The sequence below is a fragment of the Oncorhynchus tshawytscha genome, linkage group LG23, assembly GCF_018296145.1.
Source record: "Oncorhynchus tshawytscha isolate Ot180627B linkage group LG23, Otsh_v2.0, whole genome shotgun sequence".
Lineage (NCBI taxonomy): Eukaryota > Metazoa > Chordata > Actinopteri > Salmoniformes > Salmonidae > Oncorhynchus > Oncorhynchus tshawytscha.
Genome location: NC_056451.1, coordinates 22154841 through 22178629, shown reverse-complemented (window position 1 = coordinate 22178629; position 23789 = coordinate 22154841). Strand labels below are relative to the sequence as shown.

General features: G+C 44.1%; 2 protein-coding genes across 3 annotated transcripts; both read right to left on the bottom strand.

The window, feature by feature from the left end:
• Window positions 1-253: 253 nt before the first annotated feature.
• LOC112222773 (zinc finger protein 574) lies at window positions 254-9406 on the bottom strand. Of its 2 annotated transcripts, none has more exons than XM_024385517.2 (5): window positions 9258-9406; window positions 7997-8162; window positions 5540-5655; window positions 3985-4128; window positions 254-2232 (listed from the first exon to the last, which is right to left on the bottom strand). In XM_024385517.2, the coding sequence occupies exons 2-5, from the start codon at window positions 8142-8144 to the stop codon at window positions 1387-1389; spliced, it is 1254 nt and encodes a 417-aa protein (XP_024241285.1). In that variant the 5' UTR covers window positions 8145-8162; window positions 9258-9406; the 3' UTR covers window positions 254-1386. The 2 variants fall into 2 exon arrangements, with proteins under 2 accessions (XP_024241285.1, XP_024241286.1); XM_024385518.2 differs by lacking the exon at window positions 9258-9406 and adding an exon at window positions 9006-9219.
• A 140-nt stretch (window positions 9407-9546) lies between these two features.
• LOC112246965 lies at window positions 9547-19166 on the bottom strand. Its single transcript, XM_024415588.2, has 7 exons — window positions 18911-19166; window positions 17815-18220; window positions 17019-17537; window positions 12360-16646; window positions 12075-12261; window positions 11714-11936; window positions 9547-11469 (listed from the first exon to the last, which is right to left on the bottom strand). Exons 2-7 carry the CDS (start codon window positions 18200-18202, stop codon window positions 10048-10050), a joined length of 7026 nt encoding a protein of 2341 aa, XP_024271356.1. The 5' UTR covers window positions 18203-18220; window positions 18911-19166; the 3' UTR covers window positions 9547-10047.
• Window positions 19167-23789: the final 4623 nt, after the last annotated feature.

The following is a 23789-nucleotide window of genomic DNA, read 5'->3' as shown; positions in this document are numbered from 1 at the left end:
TCCACTTTTTCAATTACCTGCGCTAGGTGAGGGATTACGTTTGGGATTGTCCGCAGAAAGATTGGTTGACCTATGGTCAGTGATTTTTTTGGGCCTACTTACTACCTTTAAGAATGTTTTAATTCCGAATTTAATTGATAATCGTCTGTCTGTAGTTACAGCTGCTAGGCAATAGCGGGTGACGTCACAAAGCACAAATTAATAAAAATAGGGGGTAATGAAGGACACATTGAAAGGCAAACAGACAAATGTGTCATTCTGTAGCAGCCCTCGGGGCACCTTTATTACATATTGGCAGAGTGTCCAGGCATGTTACATGGGGGGAACAATGAAAACAAGAAAACGCCCATTCAGGCCTCTGGTCATTTCGTCATCATGCCAAACTTAAACCAAATAATTTATGTAAAGTTCATTAGAATATTTATGACATTTAAATTAAGTATAACAAATCAGAAATATAGGTGACAAGGTGTAGCTGGTGGCAGGATTATCCTAATTCGAGTCATTGACTATTAGTCTTCTTTACAACCATTGTTTAGGATGACATTATGTTAAAATCCATGCATGACACCAAAGAACCATTGGGCCTAAACCAAATGAACTTAAGAGGATAAATACACTGACATTTTTTATGCCCTGCGCATTTAACTATAGCAGTACAATTTAGAAGTTAATCATAATTGAAAGTTTGGCATTACAATGCACCACTACATGAACCAGAAACCGTATATAAATAGATTCCTAAGAGACGTTATGTAACTCCCAAACATTACAATCCATGGTTCACTTATCACAAATCTTTTTCAAAAAGTAAATAGCCAACAGGTTTTAGAAAATGCACGGTGGTTGCATTTCATCTTCTACTACAGAAAACGTAATTAGCAATATAAAAATCATAAAACATACAAGAAAAGCTCCATGTCAGACAGCATGAAAGCCATTTTACATACACCTCTAAAAATAATGTAAAAACAGTAACTCAATTCTCATGATCATCATTTAAAGATAATCAAAACAGTGGGAACAAACACGATACCCAAAACTAATTATTGTCGTTCTTAGTCCAGAAAAGAAACAGATGGGTTTAACAAAGACTAACATCTTTTGGTTAGTAAGTCAGTCACTCCAAGTGTGATGTGTGCCTTGAACATCCTAACACAATCCAAAAATGACAAATGCTGAACAGTCAGTGGGACACCTCAGGTCACCTGTTAAAAATCCTGCAAGAAATTCCTCACATTCTAAAAACACCTCAAACTTATGATCTAAATTTTACGCCCAACCTCAAACAAAAACCCCTGACCAAATTCAAATTCTTTAAAACCCCTCTGATACTTCGTCCCCCTCCCCAATCACTTTACAGAAAACCCCCTTCCCCGTTCTGAATTATCTCTTGCTGCGGCCCGCCGCCTCTTGCTTCTCCTCCTCCTCCTCTTCCTCCTCTGGGTGGCTGCTCTGCTGGTGGCCCTTCAGGTTGCTCGCTCGGCCAAAGCTCTTGCCACAGGTAGGGCAGGCGTAACGCCCCTTAGTGTGTGCCCGGTTCTTGTGGGCTTCTAGCTGCTCGGGACGGGCAAAGCTCTCCTCACACTCCTCGCAGGGATGGGCCTTACGTGGGGTGTGCTTTTCCTTCTTGTGGGCGCGGAGCTGGGCCAGGGCAGGGAATGTGAGCTCACACTCAGGGCAGGGGTGTTGCTTGGGTGGAGCGGGAGCCGCTTTGGGTTTCTTCTCCTCTGCTGGGGCTTCACTGTCATCTTCTCTGGCCTCCTCGCCTGCTGCTGCTTTAGGACGGCCTCGCCTGCCACCTCCTCCTGCTTTCCCCTTGGTCTCAGCCGGAGCTGCTGCAGCCTCCTCTGCATTGTTTCCAGTCTCAGCCTCCTCTGTGCCCTCTTCCTTCTTCTTTCTCCTCTTCCCTTTCTTCTCTCCGACCGTTGCGTCCTCTGCTTTAAAGGGCCGTCCGCGCTTCTTTGCAGGCGAAGCACTGCCGTTGCAGTGCTGGTCACCGGCGTGGTTCTCCTGGTGCATTATTAGCTCAGACTCGGCCTCAAAGCCCCGGTTGCACTTCCCACAGCGGTGGGTCTTGGTAGGGTCATCTGGCTCTTCCACCTCTGCCTCTGGACGGGGGTGCTGGGCCAGGCGGTGGGTACGAAGGAGGGCAGGGCTGCGGAAGGTCTCACTGCAGTCCTTACACACAAATTGCCTCTCTGGACAAACTTGTCTCCTGTGGGTCGTCAGCTGAGGGGGAACAGAGAGTGAACAGAACGGAAATGTGAGTCAAGGCTGAGGGAAGAGTCCAGTGATTGACATGAACTGTTCTAGCCACAAGCAGGCCTGTGTTTTTACTTGTCTGAAAGCTCAAGTCGCCAAAAAAAAAGAGGGATCTGTAACACCATGGGCCAAAAAGGTGACTGAAAACTGTGTTGAGTGATGCAAGGAACCACTTCACAAAATAACATTAATTATCAACACTGGTATTGACAATAGAAGGCTGCTGGTCTCTGATCCCATGTACTACATCTCCTCCTAGTGGCCTTGAGCAAAGGCACATAACCCCCACAAAGTAAAATACTGCACTGATATAAAAGGCTACTGTATAAAACATGGTCCGTCAACCCTCCATCTGGAGAGCTACTGGGTGTGCAGGCTTTTGATCCAACCCTGGTCAAACACACCAGAGTCAAGGTCCTGTTGAGTAGCTGATGTTTTACAATGTGGTGTGTTCAAGCAGGGCTGGAACAAAAGCCTGCACTCCAAAGCAGCTCTCCAGGAGGATAGTTGGCCACCCTGCAACATTACAATTACAACCAAATACTTTTTGATATCTTTATAAAATAATTCCCTCACTCAATGTACCGGGGATCAAATGGCTAAGGTGGGAGAGGTAGCTAACTAAGATATTTAACTATTTGTAAAGTTAAAATATTCAGTGTTCAGGGAAATGTTGACAGCATAGGAGTTACGAGTCAATAACTTTTTTTATTACTTTGTCAGAATTTCATGGCCAGTATTGAATAGAGATTCTTAGCCAATTTTGTGGTCGAGACGGTATTACAAACAGAGTAGGCAGCATTGGTTTCATCAACTGCGCACCCGTATCAACTGAACTGTCGACAATTTACGGTTATACACAAGTGCCAGTGGAAAGTTATTTTAGGACATCGAACATTAATACATGCTAATAGCTAAATAGTTAGCGAGAACCAGCTATAGTACACAATGTTTTGAATGGGCAATTAGTTAGTCTTATTATTTTACCTGCTGAGCAAACATCTCTCTCTCTATCCCTCTATGACAACAGCCCACTGACACCCACGCAGGCGATGTACACACCTTGACCTTTCCAGGATTTTAATTTCTGACCAAAAATTTGCCCTAACTGGCCAAATAACTCACTAACTAGCAATGAATATCAACAAATGTGCACTCTGATCAAAACGCATCTCGCGACTGCATGATTGAAAGACCCCTCATGCCCTTCAACACAGGACTACAATAATTATACTCCGATGCACTCTGCATAGATTGGGAGGACAGTGAGAGAAACATCACATCCGGAGGACAATTATATCCACTTCTGATCAGAGTAGCCTAATTGTTTGATAGTGATTTCTTTACTTGTCCATTTGGACAATTTCAATCTATAATCTCCTTGCTTGAAAATGTTTTATTGCCCTGGGCAAGAGTGTTGGGTTAGTAAGTAAAAGGTTGCTGATTCGAATACCCGAGCAGACAAGGTGAAAACTGTCGACGTGCCCTTGAGCAAGGCACTTAACCCTTATTTTCTCCAGGGGCTCCGTACTATAGCTGACCCTATAAATCAACACATTTCACTGCACCTATCCGGTGTATCTGACGATAAAAACACATTTATTTATTTACTTATTTATTATGTCGAGACCTTGAGTCTGACACTTTACTAGTTCATTTCAAGCAGTGTTACACTAAACATATATTGGTTCAGAACCTGTATCACTGTTCTGCACTCACCTCAGAGAAGGTGCGGAAGCTCTCCTGGCAGTGGGGACACTTGAAGGGCTTGTCCTCCTTGTTGTGTGAGCCCTGGTGCTGGGTCAGCTCCTCCGAGGACGGAAAGGTACGGTCACACACATAGCAGGTGAACAGAGTATCTCCCTGGGAAGAAAATACAGATGTGCATAAATTATGTTATGCCGCAAATTCCTACTGGTCTAGTCTGGAAATAGGCATTTAGAGTTGAGGTCGGAAATTAACATACATCTTAGCCAAACACATTTAAACAGAATTTCACAATTCCTGACATTTAATCCTAGTAAAAATTCCCTGTCTTAGGTAAGTTAGGATCACCACTTTATTTTAAGAATGTGAAATGTCAGAATAATAGTAGAGAGAATGATTTATTTCAGCTTTTATTTCTTTCATCACAGACCCAGTGGGTCAGATGTTTACATACACTCAATTAGTATTTGGTAGCATTGCCTTTAAATTGTTTAACTTGGGTCAAATGTTTCATTTCACCCCCACAACATGATGCTGCCACTCCCCGTGCTTCACAGTTGGGATGGTGTTCTTCGGCTTGCAAGCCTCCTCCTTTTCCCTCCAAACATAACGAGGTTCATTATGGCCAAACAGTTCTATCTTTGTTTCATCAGACCAGAGGACATTTCTCCAAAAAGTACAATCTTTGTCCCCATGTCCAGTTGCAAACCGTAGTCTGGCTTTTTTATGGCGGTTTTTGAGCAGTGGCTTCCTTCCTACTGTGGATATAGATACTTTTGTACCTGTTTTCTCCAGCATCTTCACAAGGTCCTTTGCGGTTGTTCTGGGATTGATTTGCACTTTTCGCACCAAAGTACGTTCACCTCTGAGACAGAACACATCTCCTTCCTGAGCGGTATAACGGCTGCGTGGCCCCATGGTGTTTATAATTGCGTACTATTGTTTGTACAGATGAACGTGGTACCTTCGGGCATTTGGAAATTGATCCCAAGGATGAACCAGACTTGTGGAAGTCTACAATTTCTTCCCCCTGAGGTCTGGCTGATCTCTTTTGATTTTCCAATAGTCAAGCAACAAGGTACTGAGTTTGAAGGTAAGCCTTGAAATACATCCACAGGTACACCCCCCAATAGACTCAAATGATGTCAATTAGCCTATCAGAAGCTTCTAAAGCCATGACGTCCTTTTCTGGAATTTTCCAAGTTGTTTAAAGGCACAGTCAACTTAGTGTATGTAAACTTCTGACCTACTGGAATTGTGATACAGTGAATTCTAAGTGAAATAATCTGTCTTTAAACAATTGTTGGAAAAATGACTTGTGTCATGCACAAAGTAGATGTCCTTACCGACTTGCCAAAACTGTAGTTGGTTAACAAGAAATTTGTGGAGTGGTTGAAAAACAAGTTTTAATGACACCAACATAAGTGTATGTAAACTTCCAACTTCAACTGTATGTTGGTCTGAAGCTTATGATATGACAGAAAACATTAAGGTAAAAACAGGGCTTCAGTGGGTAATACCTTCTAGAAAGTGTTTTGATTGTTAGGCAGGTTGTGTAGTAGCATACCTGCTGGAGCTGCTGCTTGTACTCCTCACGATGGCTCTTCTTCATGTGCCTCTCCTTGGCTTTGGAGTTACAGAAGGTGATGAAGCACTGGAAACACTGCAGGTTCTCATGCTGATCTGTGAGAAGAGGGGGTCAGCGATATGACAGCTGAATATGCATTGCCTTCCCTACCTACCAGATTGATTTCATTCAACCAAAAGAAAATCTGTATTTGTCTATGTGTAGGGCTGTGACGGTCATTACATTTTGTCAGACGGTGATTAGCAAGCAAATGGACTGAAGATCTCAGTAATCAACTGTTAATTAACAAGCCACTGATGCAGACCTTTGGAAGAACTACATTTAAAAAAATATTTTTTTAAAGTCTAACAAATCCATGTAATATCACAAATCCATTATTTATTTTAGACAGGTCTAAAGAAACTAAGAAAATGTAGTCTAGTTCAGAAGAACAGAATATCATACTCAGAGTTGTCCTTATGTTAGGCCCTGATCTGGCTATGCCATATGGCTGTGGGCTACACTAGATGATTTGGGAGAAAAGATTTGCTTAGAATTCCATGGCATTATTTTATAGTTTTCAAAATACAATTGAAAATAGCTGAACAAAATTGAAAGGATATTTTCTCCAAATTATTTGAGAGATTGCGCACATGCGGATATACTGTGTTGAAAGGTTAAAAAACGTATTTTTTTAAAAGGCACTCCTATATGATTAATTTAGAGTAATGTAACTTTAGTTGTGACAAATGTTGGGTTGTGATTTTTAATACATTCTTGGCTGCATCATGCAACTAAAGATTATTATTTTTTAAAGTTGCATGAAAGGCATGAGCTCTGCTTAGTTTTTTTGGCAAGGCTGTACACACTTCATCAGTTTCTCATTCACAATTTGACAAGCACTCGATAACGCCTCGATTTTCCCAGCTGCATCCTCTGTGTGGCTGTAATGCCCCCTAAAATAATCCATGCCTTTTGCAGAAAGTGGCCTTTGTGCCATTGGGCTGAATATAATAATTATAATTCCCTTCTGCCGGCTGTGTGCCGAAGCACCTCTCACTCGCTCTCCGTCACGTGATCAGGTTTTTCCTCACAGGCTTAAAGTGACGACAGACACGTCGGGGAGGCAACTCTGCGTGTCCTCATCCAATTCGGAAGTGCATATTGAAGATATTGGAAGAACTGTCCCAATTTACTATTCATCAGCAAACAAGATGAGTAGACCCAATGAACAGCAAACGCACTTGCCTATGTCAATCGACTATCGCCCATAATACAAAAGTTGACCTATTCTATTCTGTGAGAGAAATACATATTCCTAACAGTCTGGGACAGTTGTGGGATGCAATAGATCCCAAAATAATACAACCACCAGCATCAAAAAACCTGTTTCAAGCAATGAGCCTGACGCAAGAAATGAAAACGGCATAAAATGTTGATAAACTATTAGGCTATTTCTTTACATTATAAGCGCAGCAATGCACACATAGCAGTAGGTTATAAGTGCAAATGTTCCATTAGCAGGAAAACACAATTTTCAAAAGTACGATTATGCATGTAATGCTTTTATGATAAAAGGTGCATTTTTTATGGTGTAAACTATCTTCCCTAAACTTGAAACTTACGCGCAAAGTAGTTTATGCCAGTTAAGCCCTACACCCGTTGTGAAGCAGATAAATGTGCTTCATTTTAACCAGTTATTTGGCCACTTTATTTGTGATACAATCCTTACCAAACAAACATGGAGTCCTATGGGGTAGGCCACATGAGGTTTGTGACTATGATTTGAAAAAGTTGCAAAAAAACATGCACTGTTTGTCTTAAGCTGGGTATTATATTATTCACAAGTGATATGCTAATATTGTCACCCATCACACTATTCTTGATTTAATCTTGTCTTCACATATACTAAATAATATATGTGTGAAATTTGTTTTGATTTAGAACGGACCATTATCATGCACCTGTCTCAAAACAGAGGCAGCGGGGAAAAAAACACATGTCGTCTATGCACTTAAATAGCAAATGGAGGATGCTTTTCCCATGGTTCATTATCATGGATGTCAGAGTGATAAGAGGGACAATTGCATGCTGAGTACCAAGCAGTTAGGCAGTTTGGTTGGCTACTAATGACCATCAGCAGCATCAGAGCTTGGAGAAGCCTAATTGCCATGACTAAACGGTCACATGGAATTTGACTGCAGCCATGACTCGTGACCGCCAATGTGGCGGTAATACGGTCTAACGGCCCTATCTGTGAGTCATTACAAAAACTTAAAACAGTAGAGTAACTGCCACCCAATATGTGTGCATCTTAAGGTCTTTGTATAAATAATTTATTGTACCACAAAGCATAGGTTGTTAACATTGTCTGTTTGTATACTTTTGTATGTGTACTGTTTCTTCTGCAATAAAAATACCATTTCAACCAAAATAAGTAACTGCCACCCATCTCACATGGTTGAATGGTGGGTGGAGGCGGTGCTTTGAAGGAGGAGATGGGTTTGTAGGGTTCTGCTGGTTTCTCAGTGGTCAGTTCTGCAGGGGGATCTGGTGGCCCCTTCCCCATCACTATCTCCTCTATATTCAGTATGTCTGAGTCCATCGTGGGAGACTGGATGTCCTGAAAAGTTTAAACATAAGATGATCGACTTAGCCAACCAGGGAGGTACATTAATATGTAATGTAGCCAGATGGGTTTTAATATAGCTAATAATAAATGATCACATTGCAAGCTTGATAACTGAGAAGTTATGACAGACATTTAAAATAACTAAGTCTTGTGCACAGGCATATCTCAATTAAATCCCACTTATTTGGACTGAATGCTAAAAATAAAAAAGGGTTCACTGACTTTATGGCTGGCTGGCTAATTCGATGTTAGTTGCGAAGTTGTTGACTAGTTAACTACATAGCCAGCTGTTAACTAACATTAACTACAGCTAGATAAATGCCCATAATTGATTTAATAGCTTTAATTTGCTTGCAAAAGTTAGACATAAGAACGTTAAAACATGCCCAGCTAGCAGCTCAATGCGCTAACGTTAGCTGATATAGGCTCCCAAACCAACAAGGCCCTAAAGTTAGCTAACGGTGTGAAGATTGCCCATATCAGCTAACGGTAGCAAGTTACTCGACATTAGAAGGATATATTGCGAGTTTCCCCAGAAACAGATTATAATTTTCACGTAGTGAAGCAACAGTAGTTATACTTTGGCTATATGTATTTTATGTATACAGTATGCCAATGGCGATAGACATGTTACATTTGTACTAATGTTAACGTTGTCTAAATAGGACTTCGCGAAACTCCTGTTAAGACAAACGTTAGCTAATGGTTGGAAAAGGCTACACCGACACGCCTGATACACAGCCCGATATATTCGTTAAATTTATACAAAAATAAATGGTTATGGGTTAGTTTTAGGTTCTTGCAGGACGGCTTAACAGTCAGCGGTGTATTTACCTTAGTCTTGTACCTCAATGGTTTGCTGAGCTAACACCAAATTCGAATAACATAACCCAGCTAGCTACATTAGCTGGCTGGCTAACAATTCAAAACGGAGAAATAACGTAGCATTTTACGGACACGTTTAGTTCACGGAAACCAACTGCCCCACCATGATAATGGTAAATATGTAGGCATAAGTCTTAAACGATACTAGCAAACTAACGTTACAGCTAAACATGAATTGCGAACAAGCCGTTAGCCACCTACCTCAAACCGCTTCCAGTACAGTGAATGTGGAAATTGAATTGCCCCTTGTCACGTGACAAGGACAATATTTAGGTCTTCAACAAAACAATTCCATTTTGAATGATTTTCTGCTCTTTTATCCTTAATTTGAGTAAATGCATAGACACGTGTTTGTCTATGCTTGCGTGCAGTTGATTTGGTAAATAATCTAATTAATTCGCTGTTTGTAGCTAAAGATTTGATGAATAACTCCAGTGAAAAATGTACCTTGAGAGCAGCAGGTGGACCAATACAATTCACAACCCAAACAGTCAGGAAACGTACATGTATTTACTCCAACAGTATTAACTCAATTATTACATTTACAAAGAACGCCAAAAAAAAAACATGCAATAGCTTCTTGGCATGTAAACAACTAAACAAGGTTCAGAAAAAAATGCAGCACTATTTTAAATTATAATTTCAAAAACATCTTCAAATGTATTTTCACTTGGTTTCAGAGACATTGACTTTAAGGTTATCATTAATTCTCTTTTCACATTTTATTTTGTAGGCAAATTCATACAAAAGCCATTGCATACATTAAGATTACATTTACACAGTAGGCTAAAAAAGGGACCAAGTTCCTAATTTGATGCACAGTACTGAAGCTGACACTGAAAAGAGTAGTACTCAAACATATTTGGGGTAGGGGGGAGAAATATGAAATCAGAGCTTCTAACCTAAAATAAAAAACATATTTAAAGAAAAGCTAAAACATAGCATTAAATAAAACATGCACCACTTAATAAAAAAACAAATCTTATCAACTTCAAAAAGTCCCTTGACTGTGGAAATTCAAGAAGCAGTTGTGGTTACGAGAGATACAGAGAAACACGCAACACTTGAGGCATCGTACTCGAGACAGTCGCTCACAGCCTCCGAAGCGGCACCTGCCACCTTCTCCCTCCCCAAGCTGCTCCGGCCAGTGGCCCGAACCGTCGTACCGCGTGGCCATGTCAGGGAGAGGACTATCCTGTAACAGGCCAGGATCTGGGGCTGTGCCCGGGGAGTGTAATTTCTGAGGGGGGTGCGGAGGGGCTGAGTCCTGGGTGTCTAAGACACTAGAGAGGATCAAGGCCTTGGAGACCTCTAGCCTGAATGCCATGAGGTTCAAAGGCTCAGGCAGAGGAACATGATCCTGCCTGTACTGTATCCATGAGTTTACCAGAGCCAGATCTGTAAGGTACCACAGAACAGCCTGTGGCCAGCTAGTTGGTGCTGAGGCTGAGAGTGGGGAATGGTAGAGATTCAGTAAGTCTCTATTGAGGCTGGCTGCTTTTTGAGCCTTCTCGAAGCTGTCGACGAGCGATGCCATGTTCTGCTGGGCCTTCCCTACAGTAGAGAGGATGAAGCCGAGATGGTACCTGTGTAGCATCAGCCGCCCGTCAGAGCTAACAAACTCATCACCCATCTGTCCTTTGGCTCCTCCCACCTTTCCCGCACCATGCACCCCTGACCCAAGGAGGTGCTCCAACATGGCAGGGGTAGAGAGCTCCTGCTTGCAGAGATACACCATCCCATCTCTGGGCACCATTTTCTCAACAGTGGCCTCTTTGTTGGAGAGATCCAGACTAAGGTTGAAATCTAGGATCAGACCGTCACATCTAACTAAGACTGTGCTGTGCAAGGAGGGCCGCTTGTTGTTGACCGCTCTACACGTCAAAGGGAGAGGGTATTGATCGACTCCATGGTCACCCTCTCTTCTCAGCATCAGGCATCCGGCCCGAACGTGGTCCATTAACGGTCTAACCCTCCAAAGGGGGTCAGTTTTAAAACTAAAACAGTCCTGACTGGATGGCATGTCCCCACACCTCTGCCAAATGCTGTGAGGGACTGTGGACGTCTGGGTTGTGGATTTTGCAGACACAGACTTGGAGCTAAGAGCTTGTATTTGACTGTGGCCGCATGTAAGTGTGTGGACACTGCCATCCAGTTCACCTCTAGTTGTGCCAACTGTAGGGTTAGCTGGGGTGTGTAAAGCTCTGAGAGGGTTGCGTGTGGGGTCTCCCTCCTTAGGCCTGTCTGGATTACCACTGTGTCCAGCTTCCTGGGTGTCCATGGGATCCCCTGCTGGCGCTGGAGATGCCAGTTGCAGTTTGCAGGAGAGTTGGGAGAAGTGGGAGGCAGACATGGTGTCAGCAACCAGAGGCACCCTGGTGAAGTCCTGCCAGTACAGCTTGAGACTGGGGAACTAGGAGAGGAGAAAGGGAGAACGACATTGAAGACAATGTTAGTTTAGGCAGCATTAGATAGTGTGCTCATAAGAATGACTGTAGACATTCAAAAGTGCAGAGATTAGCATGAGTTTGACCCACTAGGCCTAACTAATTTGTTCTTTACATGTCCCATTCTGTGTAGTAAGGATGACGATGCAATAAAACTAGACGCCATAGGAATAAAATTCAGGTTATACGCCAATACTTTCATTTACATACCTTCAATGTTCCCATGGCAATGTGGATTCCGACAAACTGGGCCACCTCTTTTGCTGTTACTGCGTTCGAAAGATGGGACACTTTATTTGTGCAACGGGCAATCTCTGCCCAAGCGTCCCAACCAAAATACTTGGAGAAGTAATCAATGGGTTTCCTGTAGCCAGTCCCTGCCTGGGACCCTCCCATAGATACTGAATGAGCCTGGCTTTCTGTGGTTGGCAAGCTGAGGACAAGAATTTACATCAAAACTGACAGCATGACATGTCTTTAAGGATACAGACAGTACATGACAATATAAAGTAGAAACTTTAATGAAATTGTACAGTGTAGTCATGAGTAAAATGCTAATTACAATACTTACTTGTTTGGTATATAATTTGAATGCAGTGAGGCATGGTTTTGGCTGTCATGGAAACAGGCCATAACTACAGCCTCAGGGTCAGGCTGCGGGTCAGAACATTCAACAACCTCGGACACCACTTCGTCAGAATTCTGAAGTAGGAAATCAACAAGCTCCTCGGTGTCTTGCTGCTCAAAGTCTAGGTCACCTGGAAAAAAACAGTATTTAGTTACATCCATGGATAACTTCACTACTGTTTATGAAAATGTACATTGCTACAACACATGACTCATGTGGTGATCTTACCTTCTCCATACTCATTGATCTCAGATCTCAACTTTGCTGCTCTCCTGTTCACCTCATTCTCCTCTACTGCAGGGTTGGTAGTGGATAGTCTCTCCATTGGATGGTTGAGTTTGGCCTCTCCAGGCACCACCAGCGCTGGTACTCCCTGCTCACTTTGAGATGGCTCATCCAGAAGCTCCCTCTCCTCCTTCACAGGGTAGAATATGCACTGCCTGGTACTGCTGTGCTCCACATTCAATTGGGATTGACCTTGACTAACCTGGGGGTCATTCAAAACCAGGTTGTTTTCCTGCTTCACCAGATACATCCTGACCCCCCTCTGCTCCACTGTGTGTCTGGCATGAGAGGTGTGTGGCACAGGAACCAAATCTGAGGTGTTCTCCTCCACCTTGACCTCCTGACCTCTCAAGTCTACCATGAGCACCACTCCATTCTCCCCCACTGCTGCCTCGCTCTGCCTTGAGGTGAGGAACCTCTCCAGTATGATGCCTGGGGATTGGCCAGTGTCCCTGTCGTCCTGGTCCCCTGCTACTCCTTTCATCACCATCCCATCTTCGGTCTTCAACACTTCCACTACACTGGTGGTGACGGACTCTAGCTCAAACACTACCTGGTCCTCAAGATCCTCCTCAAGCGGTGAGATGCAGGATCCAGATGGACATGGAGCTGTTAGCATGTTTTGCTCAGAGATCGATCTGTTCTCGGTCTGTAAACTGATGGGAGATGACTGACCAGGATGGAGAGAAGTGATGTCTGCTTCATCCTTGATTTCAGTATCATTATTGAGTGAATACAGCTGGTAGACTACCTGACATTCATCAATTTCTTTCTCTGGTTCAATTTCTCTCATGCCCGCTCCTTCTAGACTCTTCCTTGTGGCTGAACCTCTCCTCACACGTCCAACTCCTCTTCTCCTGCCCCTGGTATAATTCCTTCTACCCACTCCCCTCTTTTCCACTTCTCTTCTCTGCACCATAATCTCCTCCTCCTCTTGCTTGATCTCCAGCGGGTCAGAGGGGCAGGATTTGGTCTGTACATTTTGTGTTGTTACAGTTCTATTCACATTTTCAATCTGAGCATGTGCAGATAGTGCATGAGTGCTATTGTTTTCATGAGTGCTGTTTTCATGAAGGCTGGATCCCTCATTTTGTGAACTGTCTTTATACGGTGAGCTCTGGTGTTCCCCCTCATTTTGGTCACCATCCCCAACAGTGACCAAATCCACCTCAAGTAGTAACTCCTCTTTAATTTCATCCTCAATAGGCCCTAGGTGCTCAAATCCAGAAACGGTAGGTATGAGAGCATCAGCAGTGTCATTCATATTGCTCTGACTCTCTGACTTAGTGTCCCCTGTTTGGTGACAGCTGTGGAGGGGGGCTATGGGTGTGAGGTGAGGATGAGAAAGATTCTCGGACAGAAGGGGTTGGACCTTGTCAGATTTGGCCAGATAAGTGAATTGAACTTGTGGAGGGGAGTAAGAAAGAGTTGAATTTGGTGCCATATGAGAAAATGATTCAATCCCCTCTGAGGTTTTATTCATGTTCTTCTCCCTTTCCTTCTGTCCACCTTCAACAAGCGCAGCAGCCAGAGGCAGAGAGGGGGAAGGGTTTAGGGCTGGGAAAGAGACTCGCTCCCCTCTTTCTCCCAACCCTACCTCTCTCATCTCCACCGCCATATCCCAGTCAGATGCTACCTGCATTCCAAACATGTTTTGACTCAATGAATTTTCAATGACCTCCTCAGTCACTTTAAGTGGAGGCGGGCCTAGACCTGACCCAGAAACGCCCTCAAAGATGTTGCCGTTAGTGTAGGTGAGACCAGGGCTCTCCACTGCATGCAGGGCTGCCTTGTGCTCCTGGAGGGACGAGACATCAGAGAACCTCTCACCACAGTCCTTACATTCAAGGGCTCGCGGGGAATGAGAGCCACTGATGAGCCCCTCTGTCTCCACTTTTTGGGCCTTACGTTTCCTGCTGGTCTTTGGCTTGGTCGGAGAGGTGTCAGAAGAATGAGACGTAGTCTTTAAAGGAGCCAACACAGAGAGTGCTGTGTGGTTCTTTTTGGGTCTCCCTACTTTTCTTTTCCCTCCAGCCGCTAGCATTTTTAGTTGCTTGCTTTTTGGCCCTTTCTTCTTATGGATGGGATGGGTGTCTTGGTGGAGATCTGTTTGACCTTGGGGGGCTTTTGAGGCATCTAATTTGTAAACTTTCAATTGAGGCTGTTTGTGACCCTTCAGTAGGAGTAGGGACTGTTGCTTTATTTCAGGGCCGGGCATATCTTCTGTTTTTGGGCTTGCTTTCACATTCGGTTTATTTTTCTTTCTCCCCATTTTTGACATCTTTTGGCCCTTTGTTTTCTTAAGCTGGTCCTCCTGCGCTATCGTCTGCTGCTTTTTCTTTTTTGGCTTGGGTGGAGTGATCACCTCTTGCTCGCTAATCGGTTCAGCGCTAATCTGCTCAGAATAAGTCTCACTAATTACATACTTTTGCTTTTCTACTTTCTTCTTCCTCGGCTTCACTTGATGCACCTGCTCATCTACCTGCAAGACTTGCTGCACATGTGGGTCACACAATATGGATGGGGATTTGATTTTTGACTTGGAAATATTGTTTTTCCTCTTGACCGTTTTTTCTTTACCAACCTTTAAGGGCAAGTTTTTGTCAGGTAGAGCTGAGACACACATTTGATTCATATCCTGAATCTGGTCTCCTTTCTGAAGCAACTTAGATGGTTGTGGAAGCTTATTCTGGTTTTTAGGCTTCTCTTTAGGGCCAAACTTCACAACAAGATGAGCTTTCATTGCTCTTGGTCGTTTGGCAGCCTCCCCTTTCAACTCAACCGTTTGCTGTTGCATATTTCCTTGCATTATAGAGTTATTTGGCTGCTTTCTTTTCCTCACTTTTACAAATTCTTGTACTGACATCAAATGCACAGGCAGTTGTGAACTCTGTGGTGCCTTTGTCTCGGACGGCGGAGGGAATATTTCTGACGTCGGAGTGCAAGGTTGTAGCTCTCTGCTGTTCAGTGCGTTGTTAGAAGCAGACTTATCTATCAGTGTCTGCAACTGCTCTTGTGATGTCTGTTTCTTTCCTTCGCAAGGATTTTCCAAAATGTGCTGCTGGTCATTCTCTGTGTTTTCTAGAAGAGGTTTCTCAACTGCTCTTCGCTGTCCTATTCCGGTCTGTTGTGTCTGTCCAATACTGGAATAGATCTGCTCTAACTGTAATGTCTCTATCTGTGTGGCTGTCTCTCCTACCTGGCTTGTTTGTTTAGGAGGAGTTTGTGCAAACTTAACTGTTGGTACCAATGAGGAAGTGGAGAGTTCTTCCTGCTGGTCAGTTTTTAATGGCCTCAGCTTTAACTCCACTGTTGGTATGAGCGACGGGACAGAGATATTTCCCTCCTGAACCATTAGATTCTGTCCAGAAGTCTGTTCAAATAGAAATGTTGGTAGTGAGGAAGCAGACATAAGTCCTTGTTGATCTGTTTGAGTCTGTTCCAATTCCGGAGTTGGTAACAGTGAAGGAGTGACTTCCAACACAACCGTTTGACTTTGTTCAGTCATTTCCCCGAGCTCAACTGTTTCACTGTGACAGAACACCTGTTCCACTGATACAGTCTGAATCATAGTGTTCTCTTCTTCAACTGTCTGACCAGTCTGTCCAAGTAACTGCTGAGGAATCATCTCTCCTTCGTGTGTTTGTTTTAATCCAGCATGCTCAGCGTATGTAACTTCCTGTGTGTGTGAAAATAATGGGGTCTCCATTTGTCCATCTGATATTACAGGTTCCAATGTAATAATTGGTTCCAGCAATTCACATTGTGGCTTTGCCCGTTCCAGTCCCATTGACTTAGTCTCTCCACCCCCAATCTTTTTCAGCTCTATAAAATGTGGTTGAGTAAAACGGAATTGCAAATGCTCTCTCTTTCCCTGTAGCCGCTGTAGATCCAATGGTTGACCGTGTGGCAGCACCTGTCCCAGTATCACCACCTGGTTCACTTTGCGCACGTTCCCCAAAGACTCTATTAGTTTCCGGATTTGTTCAGTGTCTATGTTGTCCACCTGCTGGAGGGGACCAAGGGGTTCCATGTGGAGAAAGGTTGGCTGGCCCATAGGAACCTGGGTTATGATGGGCTGACCTAGCTTCACCTGTTGGCCAGCTAGTGTGGTGCTGCTGGGTGCTGTAACACACAGGTTGTGCTTGTGTTTCATGTGATGCAGCCGTGTCTTGGCAGTCTTGAAGGTTGCCTTGCACACGGAGCAGGACAATTTCACCACTGCAGTGCCTAGATACAAAGAATACAGATGAAAGTTTACATCTTGGTGTAAAAGGTGAAGTAGTCATTTGTCACAAACAAAAAGGTTTGACTCTGCATAGAATTACTAGCTTTATCACTGTATAGTGTACATCACTAGCTTTATCACTGTATAGTGTACATCACTAGCTTTATCACTGTATAGTGTACATCACTAGCTTTATCACTGTATAGTGTACATCACTAGCTTTATCACTGTATAGTGTACATCACTAGCTTTATCACTGTATAGTGTACATCACTAGCTTTATCACTGTATAGTGTATATCACGAGTGTTTCACTGCACATCCCAGTATGGGAAGTTGTATGACATGAAAACAAACATGTTTTTCAGCACTCACCACTATTCTTCTTTAGCTGTGCCTTTGTCGGTGGGGTGATCCCTCCAATGTCTCCTTTCATTCCTTCCGGCAAATGCGCTAGTGCGTGTTTCTGGAGGGCCTTGGACATGCTAAACCTCTTGCCACACTCCTTACAGACATAGGGCCTCTCCCCTGTGTGTGTGCGGCGGTGATACTTCAGTAAGGTGAGTGTCTTGCAGGGTTTTCCACAGTCTGCGCAGGTGTATCCGTACAGGCCGAAGTGAAGCTTCTTATGGAGGGTGAGCTCAGAGGAACGGCTGAAGGCCTCACCACAGATGGGGCACTTGAAGGGCGTCTTTTCCGTGTGTGCACGCTGATGAAGCATGAGGTCACTGGAGTTGGTGAAGTGGCGGTCGCAGACATAGCAGGCAAACAGGGCATCCCCCAGCATGCACTGCTCGTACTCTGCCGGGTGACTCTGCTTGAGGTGGCGCTCTTTGCTCTTGTGGTCGCTGAAGATGATGTGACACTCCAGGCACTGCAGAGAGATCTGGGAAGCTGGGGGGAGGGAGAAGGGATTAGAGGACAGAACACTTGTATCCCAGCTTCAAACCTATATTAACACACAATGGAGGTTACTTTAAGAGCAAAAAAAATGAATGAACTGTAGTAATAGCTTAAACTGCTAATGAAGACACAGAAATAAATCACCTAAAAACACTACAGGGGACATTATGAGAGTCTGTCTGCAATACTAAAGCCTTGAAAGATAAATACAAAAATGTATTACATGGTAACCAGTCATGTCAGACTATCAGAGAAGTTCAATACTCACATGTGAGCGGCGTCACCATTTTTGGTGGCCTGGACATGTCCATCTTGAGTGGCTCCATTCGGTTCTTCTTGGGGGGAATATTTTTTCTGTCACTAGCGGCCACGTCATGCACATGGGTCTCCTTCTGTGCATCCTCAGGTTGGCCCAGTTCCCGCTCTTCAGGAGCAGCAGACTCTGTAGAAGCTGTGGGGTCTGAGACACACTCCAAAGCCACTTCTACTGTGGCAGGTAGCAGTTCACTCATTGGTTGTGCTTCAGTTTCCATGCATTGTTCACCTGTAACGATTGGTTGTTCCTCGATTTCTACTGCTTGTTCAACTGTCTCCACTGGCTGTGTCAAGCGCTCCATAACCGACTTGGTTCCTGCCTCCACTACTGGAGGTTCCATGTCTGTAAAATGAATTCCCTGCAAAAGAGTGACAAGTTCAACAACACTCACACAACATACTACATCTACATTAAGGTAAAACACAATGGTGTGGAAAACAGTGAAGCGCACACTAAAACACAGGCTAAAATAGAGACGTTTTATTTATTTAAAAAAGACAACGACCCATAATGTGTGCATGTAAAGCAACCGACTCTATTCTAAAGAGAGTATACGCCCATAAAATGGCCATCCCAAACTAAGCCAATAGGCTCTGATTCCAAGGGAATCATGACATGCTGCTGCCTTTATCGACAGCTGGCAGGCAGGCAAATTAATGGACACTATATTTGTATGACAAAGATGCTTTCAAGGAGGGATGGATAATAGGCTACAAGGATGGTACTTTACATTGCGCTAGAACAGAAAACCAACAAGCCTACAACCAGGGGTACTTTACTGCTGCGCAAATGACGGGCCGACTAAACATGCCAAATACTGACGAGGGACGTTATTGCTCACAACTAACTGGTGTCCATCAATCATCTTTAATTGTTCGGACGTCTTGCTGCTAGGCTACTGGAACGGCATTGATGAAAGGCATACAAATAGCCTATATTGCGTGGATTTAAAACATTTGCAACGCTCAGCATTACACTCAAGCTGCATATGTATCACCGTATGACTGCTCATATGATCACACCACCATGTGTAAATCTATAACGTTACCTATGCTGGTTTCTTTAGCCCAAACATCTCCGCGTCGTTTCTCGCTTCGCACAAAGCCAACAGAAACGAGCTTGCAGAGATCATGGCGTCATACACAAACCAGGTTGCAGAGTGGGATTTGTAGTTTTTCCTGAGATGCATTTATTCGTTGCTCAGCCTTAAAGGCCATGCGAGGTAAATCTGCTGTTTGGATTGGCGGTGCAGCATTTACCGTGATATGGCCTCTGCAGAAATTGGCCATTCATGCTTCGCAGAGCTGTTGGTAAGGAAGTAAATTTGTATTTATACAGGACCTCCCGCCCTCACCTACCGCCAACCAACCATGTCAATGCGGAGCTATATGAAGCCCTCCATATCATTACATCATTTGAGAGTCGTACAGCGATGCGGTAAAGAGCTCAATTTGGCCTCTGCGTGCCTCCAGAGGCTCCGCGATTGCGTCACATCATCGATACCGCATGGGTCCCTTTTCTTTCTTTAACAACAAATCAATACAGGAAGTACATGTGAACACAAGTATATATATATATACCTAATATACAAAGGACAATTGGGTCTGGGGGGTACAACATTACATTACACAAGGACATTGTGAGGCATACATACACTTATAATTCGAACAGCTTTTTTGTTAGTAGAGTATTTAATTGTCTTAAAATATAGTTCAATGTATTTTTGTATGGTAAGAAAATGTGGTGTTTTGTTTGTAAATTTACATTTGTGAATATGAAATTTGGCCAAAAGAATAATGAAATTAATTACATAAAATTGTTTCAACTTACTTCTTTCATAGGTAAAGAATCCAAGCAGTACATCTCTCCGCAATAGTGTAGAATCTTTGTAAATGTGTTCAATTATAAATCTACTGATGTCGTGCCACAGTTTCCTTACATGAATTCAATACCAAAAAAGATGTAACACCGTTTCTGAGTGGTCATTACAAAAGGTACAATTTGAGTTGATGTTTTTAGTTTTTTCTTTATTTTTATTTCACCTTTATTTAACCAGGTAGGCTAGTTGAGAACAAGTTCTCATTTGCAACTGCGACCTGGCCAAGATAAAGCATAGCAGTGTGAACAGACAACACAGAGTTACACATGGCGTAAACAATTAACAAGTCAATAACACAATAAAAAAAAGAGAGTCTATATACATTGTGTGCAAAAGGCATGAGGAGGTAGGCGAATAATTACAATTTTGCAGATTAACACTGGAGTGATAAATGATCAGATGGTCATGTACAGGTAGAGATACTGGTGTGCAAAAGAGCAGAAATGTAAATAAATATAAACAGTATGGGGAAGAGGTAGGTAAAATTGGGTGGGCTATTTACCGATAGACTATGTACAGCTGCAGCGATCGGTTAGCTGCTCAGATAGCAGATGTTTGAAGTTGGTGAGGGAGATAAAAGTCTCCAACTTCAGCGATTTTTGCAATTCGTTCCAGTCACAGGCAGCAGAGAACTGGAACGAAAGGCGGCCAAATGAGGTGTTGGCTTTAGGGATGATCAGTGAGATACACCTGCTGGAGCGCGTGCTACGGGTGGGTGTTGCCATCGTGACCAGTGAACTGAGATAAGGCGGAGCTTTACCTAGCATGGACTTGTAGATGACCTGGAGCCAGTGGGTCTGGCGACGAATATGTAGCGAGGGCCAGCCGACTAAAGCATACAGGTCGCAGTGGTGGGTGGTATAAGGTGCTTTAGTAACAAAACGGATGGCACTGTGATAAACTGCATCCAGTTTGCTGAGTAGAGTGTTGGAAGCTATTTTGTAGATGACATCGCCGAAGTCGAGGTTCGGTAGGATAGTCAGTTTTACTAGGGTAAGTTTGGCGGCGTGAGTGAAGGAGGCTTTGTTGCGGAATAGAAAGCCGAGTCTAGATTTGATTTTAGATTAGAGATGTTTGATATGAGTCTGGAAGGAGAGTTTACAGTCTAGCCAGACACCTAGGTACTTATAGATGTCCACATATTCTAGGTCGGAACCATCCAGGGTGGTGATGCTAGTCGGGCGTGCGGGTGCAGGCAGCGAACGGTTGAAAAGCATGCATTTGGTTTTACTAGCGTTTAAGAGCAGTTGGAGGCCACGGAAGGAGTGTTGTATGGCATTGAAGCTCGTTTGGAGCCGGAAGTATACAGAATGGTGTCGTCTGCGTAGAGGTGGATCAGGGAATCGCCCGCAGCAAGAGCAACATCATTGATATATACAGAGAAAAGAGTCGGCCCGAGAATTGAACCCTGTGGCACCCCCATAGAGACTGCCAGAGGACCGGACAGCATGCCCTCCGATTTGACACACTGAACTCTGTCTGCAAAGTAGTTGGTGAACCAGACAAGGCAGTCATCAGAAAAACCGAGGCTACTGAGTCTGCCGATAAGAATATGGTGATTGACAGAGTCGAAAGTCTTGGCAAGGTTGATGAAGACGGCTGCACAGTACTGTCTTTTATCGATGGCGGTTATGATATTGTTTAGTACCTGTGACCGGCTCGGAAACCAGATTGCACAGCGGAGAAGGTACGCTGGGATTCAAGATGGTCAGTGACCTGTTTGTTGACTTGGCTTTCGAAGACCTTAGATAGGCAGGGCAGGATGGATATAGGTCTGTAACAGTTTGGGTCCAGGGTGTCTCCCCCTTTGAAGAGGGGGATGACTGCGGCAGCTTTCCAATCCTTGGGGATCTCAGACGATATGAAAGAGAGGTTGAACAGGCTGGTAATAGGGGTTGCGACAATGGCGGCGGATAGTTTCAGAAATAGAGGGTCCAGATTGTCAAGCCCAGCTGATTTGTACGGGTCCAGGTTTTGCAGCTCTTTCAGAACATCTGCTATCTGGCTTTGGGTAAAGGAGAACCTGGAGAGGCTTGGGCGAGTAGCTGCAGGGGGGGCGGAGCTGTTGGCCGAGGTTGGAGTAGCCAGGAGGAAGGCATGGCCAGCCGTTGAGAAATGCTTGTTGAAGTTTTCGATAATCATGGATTTATCGGTGGTGACCGTGTTACCTAGCCTCAGTGCAGTGGGCAGCTGGGAGGAAGTGCTCTTGTTCTCCATGGACTTCACAGTGTCCCAGAACATTTTGGAGTTAGAGCTACAGGATGCAAATTTCTGCCTGAAGAAGCTGGCCTTTGCTTTCCTGACTGCGTGTATTGGTTCCTGACTTCCCTGAACAGTTGCATATCGCGGGGACTATTCGATGCTATTGCAGTCCGCCACAGGATGTTTTTGTGCTGGTCGAGGGCAGTCAGGTCTGGAGTGAACCAAGGGCTATATCTGTTCTTAGTTCTGCATTTTTTGAACGGAGCATGCTTATTTAAAATGGTGAGGAAGTTACTTTTAAAGAATGACCAGGCATCCTCAACTGACTGGATGAGGTCAATGTCCTTCCAGGATACCCGGGCCAGGTCGATTAGAAAGGCCTGCTCACAGAAGTGTTTTAGGGAGCGTTTGACAGTGATGAGGGGTGGTCGTTTGACTGCGGATCCGTAGCGGATACAGGCAATGAGGCAGTAATCGCTGAGTTCCTGGTTGAAGACAGCGGAGGTGTATTTGGAGGGCCAGTTGGTCAGGATGACGTCTATGAGGGTGCCCTTGTTTACAGATTTAGGGTTGTACCTGGTGGGTTCCTTGATGATTTGTGTGAGATTGAGGGCATCTAGCTTAGATTGTAGGACTGCCGGGGTGTTAAGCATATCCCAGTTTAGGTCCCCTAACAGAACAAACTCTGAAGCTAGATGGGGGGCAATCAATTCACAAATGGTGTCCAGGGCACAGCTGGGAGCTGAGGAGGGTCGGTAAGCAGGCGGCAACAGTGAGAGACTTATTTCTGGAGAGAGTAATTTTTAAAATTAGTAGTTCGAACTGTTTGGGTATGGACCTGGAAAGTATGACATTACTTTGCAGGCTATCTCTGCAGTAGACTGCAACTCCTCCCCCTTTGGCAGTTCTATCTTGACGGAAAATGTTATAGTTGGGTATGGAAATCTCAGAATTTTTGGTGGCCTTCCTGAGCCAGGATTCAGACACGGCAAGGACATCAGGGTTAGCAGAGTGTGCTAAAGCAGTAAAACAAACTTAGGGAGGAGGCTTCTGATGTTGACATGCATGAAACCAAGGCTTTTTCGATCACAGAAGTCAACAAATGAGGGTGCCTGGGGACATGCAGGGCCTGGGCTTACCTCCACATCACCCGCGGAACAGAGGAGGAGTAGTATGAGGGTGCGGCTAAAGGCTATCAAAACTGGTCGCCTAGAGCGTTGGGGACAAAGAATAAAAGGAGCAGATTTCTGGGCATGGTAGAATATATTCAGGGCATAATGCGCAGACAGGGGTATGGTGGGGTGCGGGTACAGCGGAGGTAAGCCCAGGCAGTGGGTGATGATAAGAGAGGTTGTATCTCTGGACATGCTGGTTGTAATGGGTGAGGTCACCGCATGTGTGGGAGGTGGGACAAAGGAGGTATCAGGGGTATGAAGAGTGGAACTAGGGGCTCCATTGTAAACTAAAACAATGATAACTAACCTGAACAACAGTATACAAGGCATATTGACATTTGAGAGAGACATACAGCGAGGCATACAGTAATCACAGGTGTTGATTGGGAGAGCTAGCTAAACCAGTAGGTGAGACAACAACAGCTAATCAGCTAGCACAACAACAGCAGGTAAAATGGCGTTGACTAGGCAGAGAGGGTCGGATTAACTACACACAGAGCCTGAATGTGGCTGGGGCCGACAGATAAAACATAAACAAACAGAATGGTGTACCGTGATTAATGGACAAGCTTCTTCATACAGTGGTTGGCAGGATAATATTTATTAATAATTTTAAAGGAAACTTCCTTAATTTTATTAACAAGTAGGTATGTGTGTGGCAACATCCAACA

Bases quoted from the DNA above. Each gene is read 5' to 3' on its own strand.
- LOC112222773 (XM_024385517.2), bottom strand. From the start codon at position 8,144: ATGGACTCAGACATACTGAATATAGAGGAGATAGTGATGGGGAAGGGG. The intron at 5,656-7,996 runs GTGAGATGGGTG...CTCTTCTCACAG, and splicing joins TCCACCCACCATTCAACCAT to ATCAGCATGAGAACCTGCAG. The intron at 2,233-3,984 runs GTGAGTGCAGAA...GTTCCCCCTCAG, and splicing joins GCTTCCGCACCTTCTCTGAG to CTGACGACCCACAGGAGACA.
- LOC112246965 (XM_024415588.2), bottom strand. From the start codon at position 18,202: ATGGAACCTCCAGTAGTGGAGGCAGGAACCAAGTCGGTTATGGAGCGC. The intron at 16,647-17,018 runs GTGAGTGCTGAA...CTTTGTATCTAG, and splicing joins ACAGCTAAAGAAGAATAGTG to GCACTGCAGTGGTGAAATTG. The intron at 11,470-11,713 runs GTATGTAAATGA...CTCCTCTCCTAG, and splicing joins TTGCCATGGGAACATTGAAG to TTCCCCAGTCTCAAGCTGTA.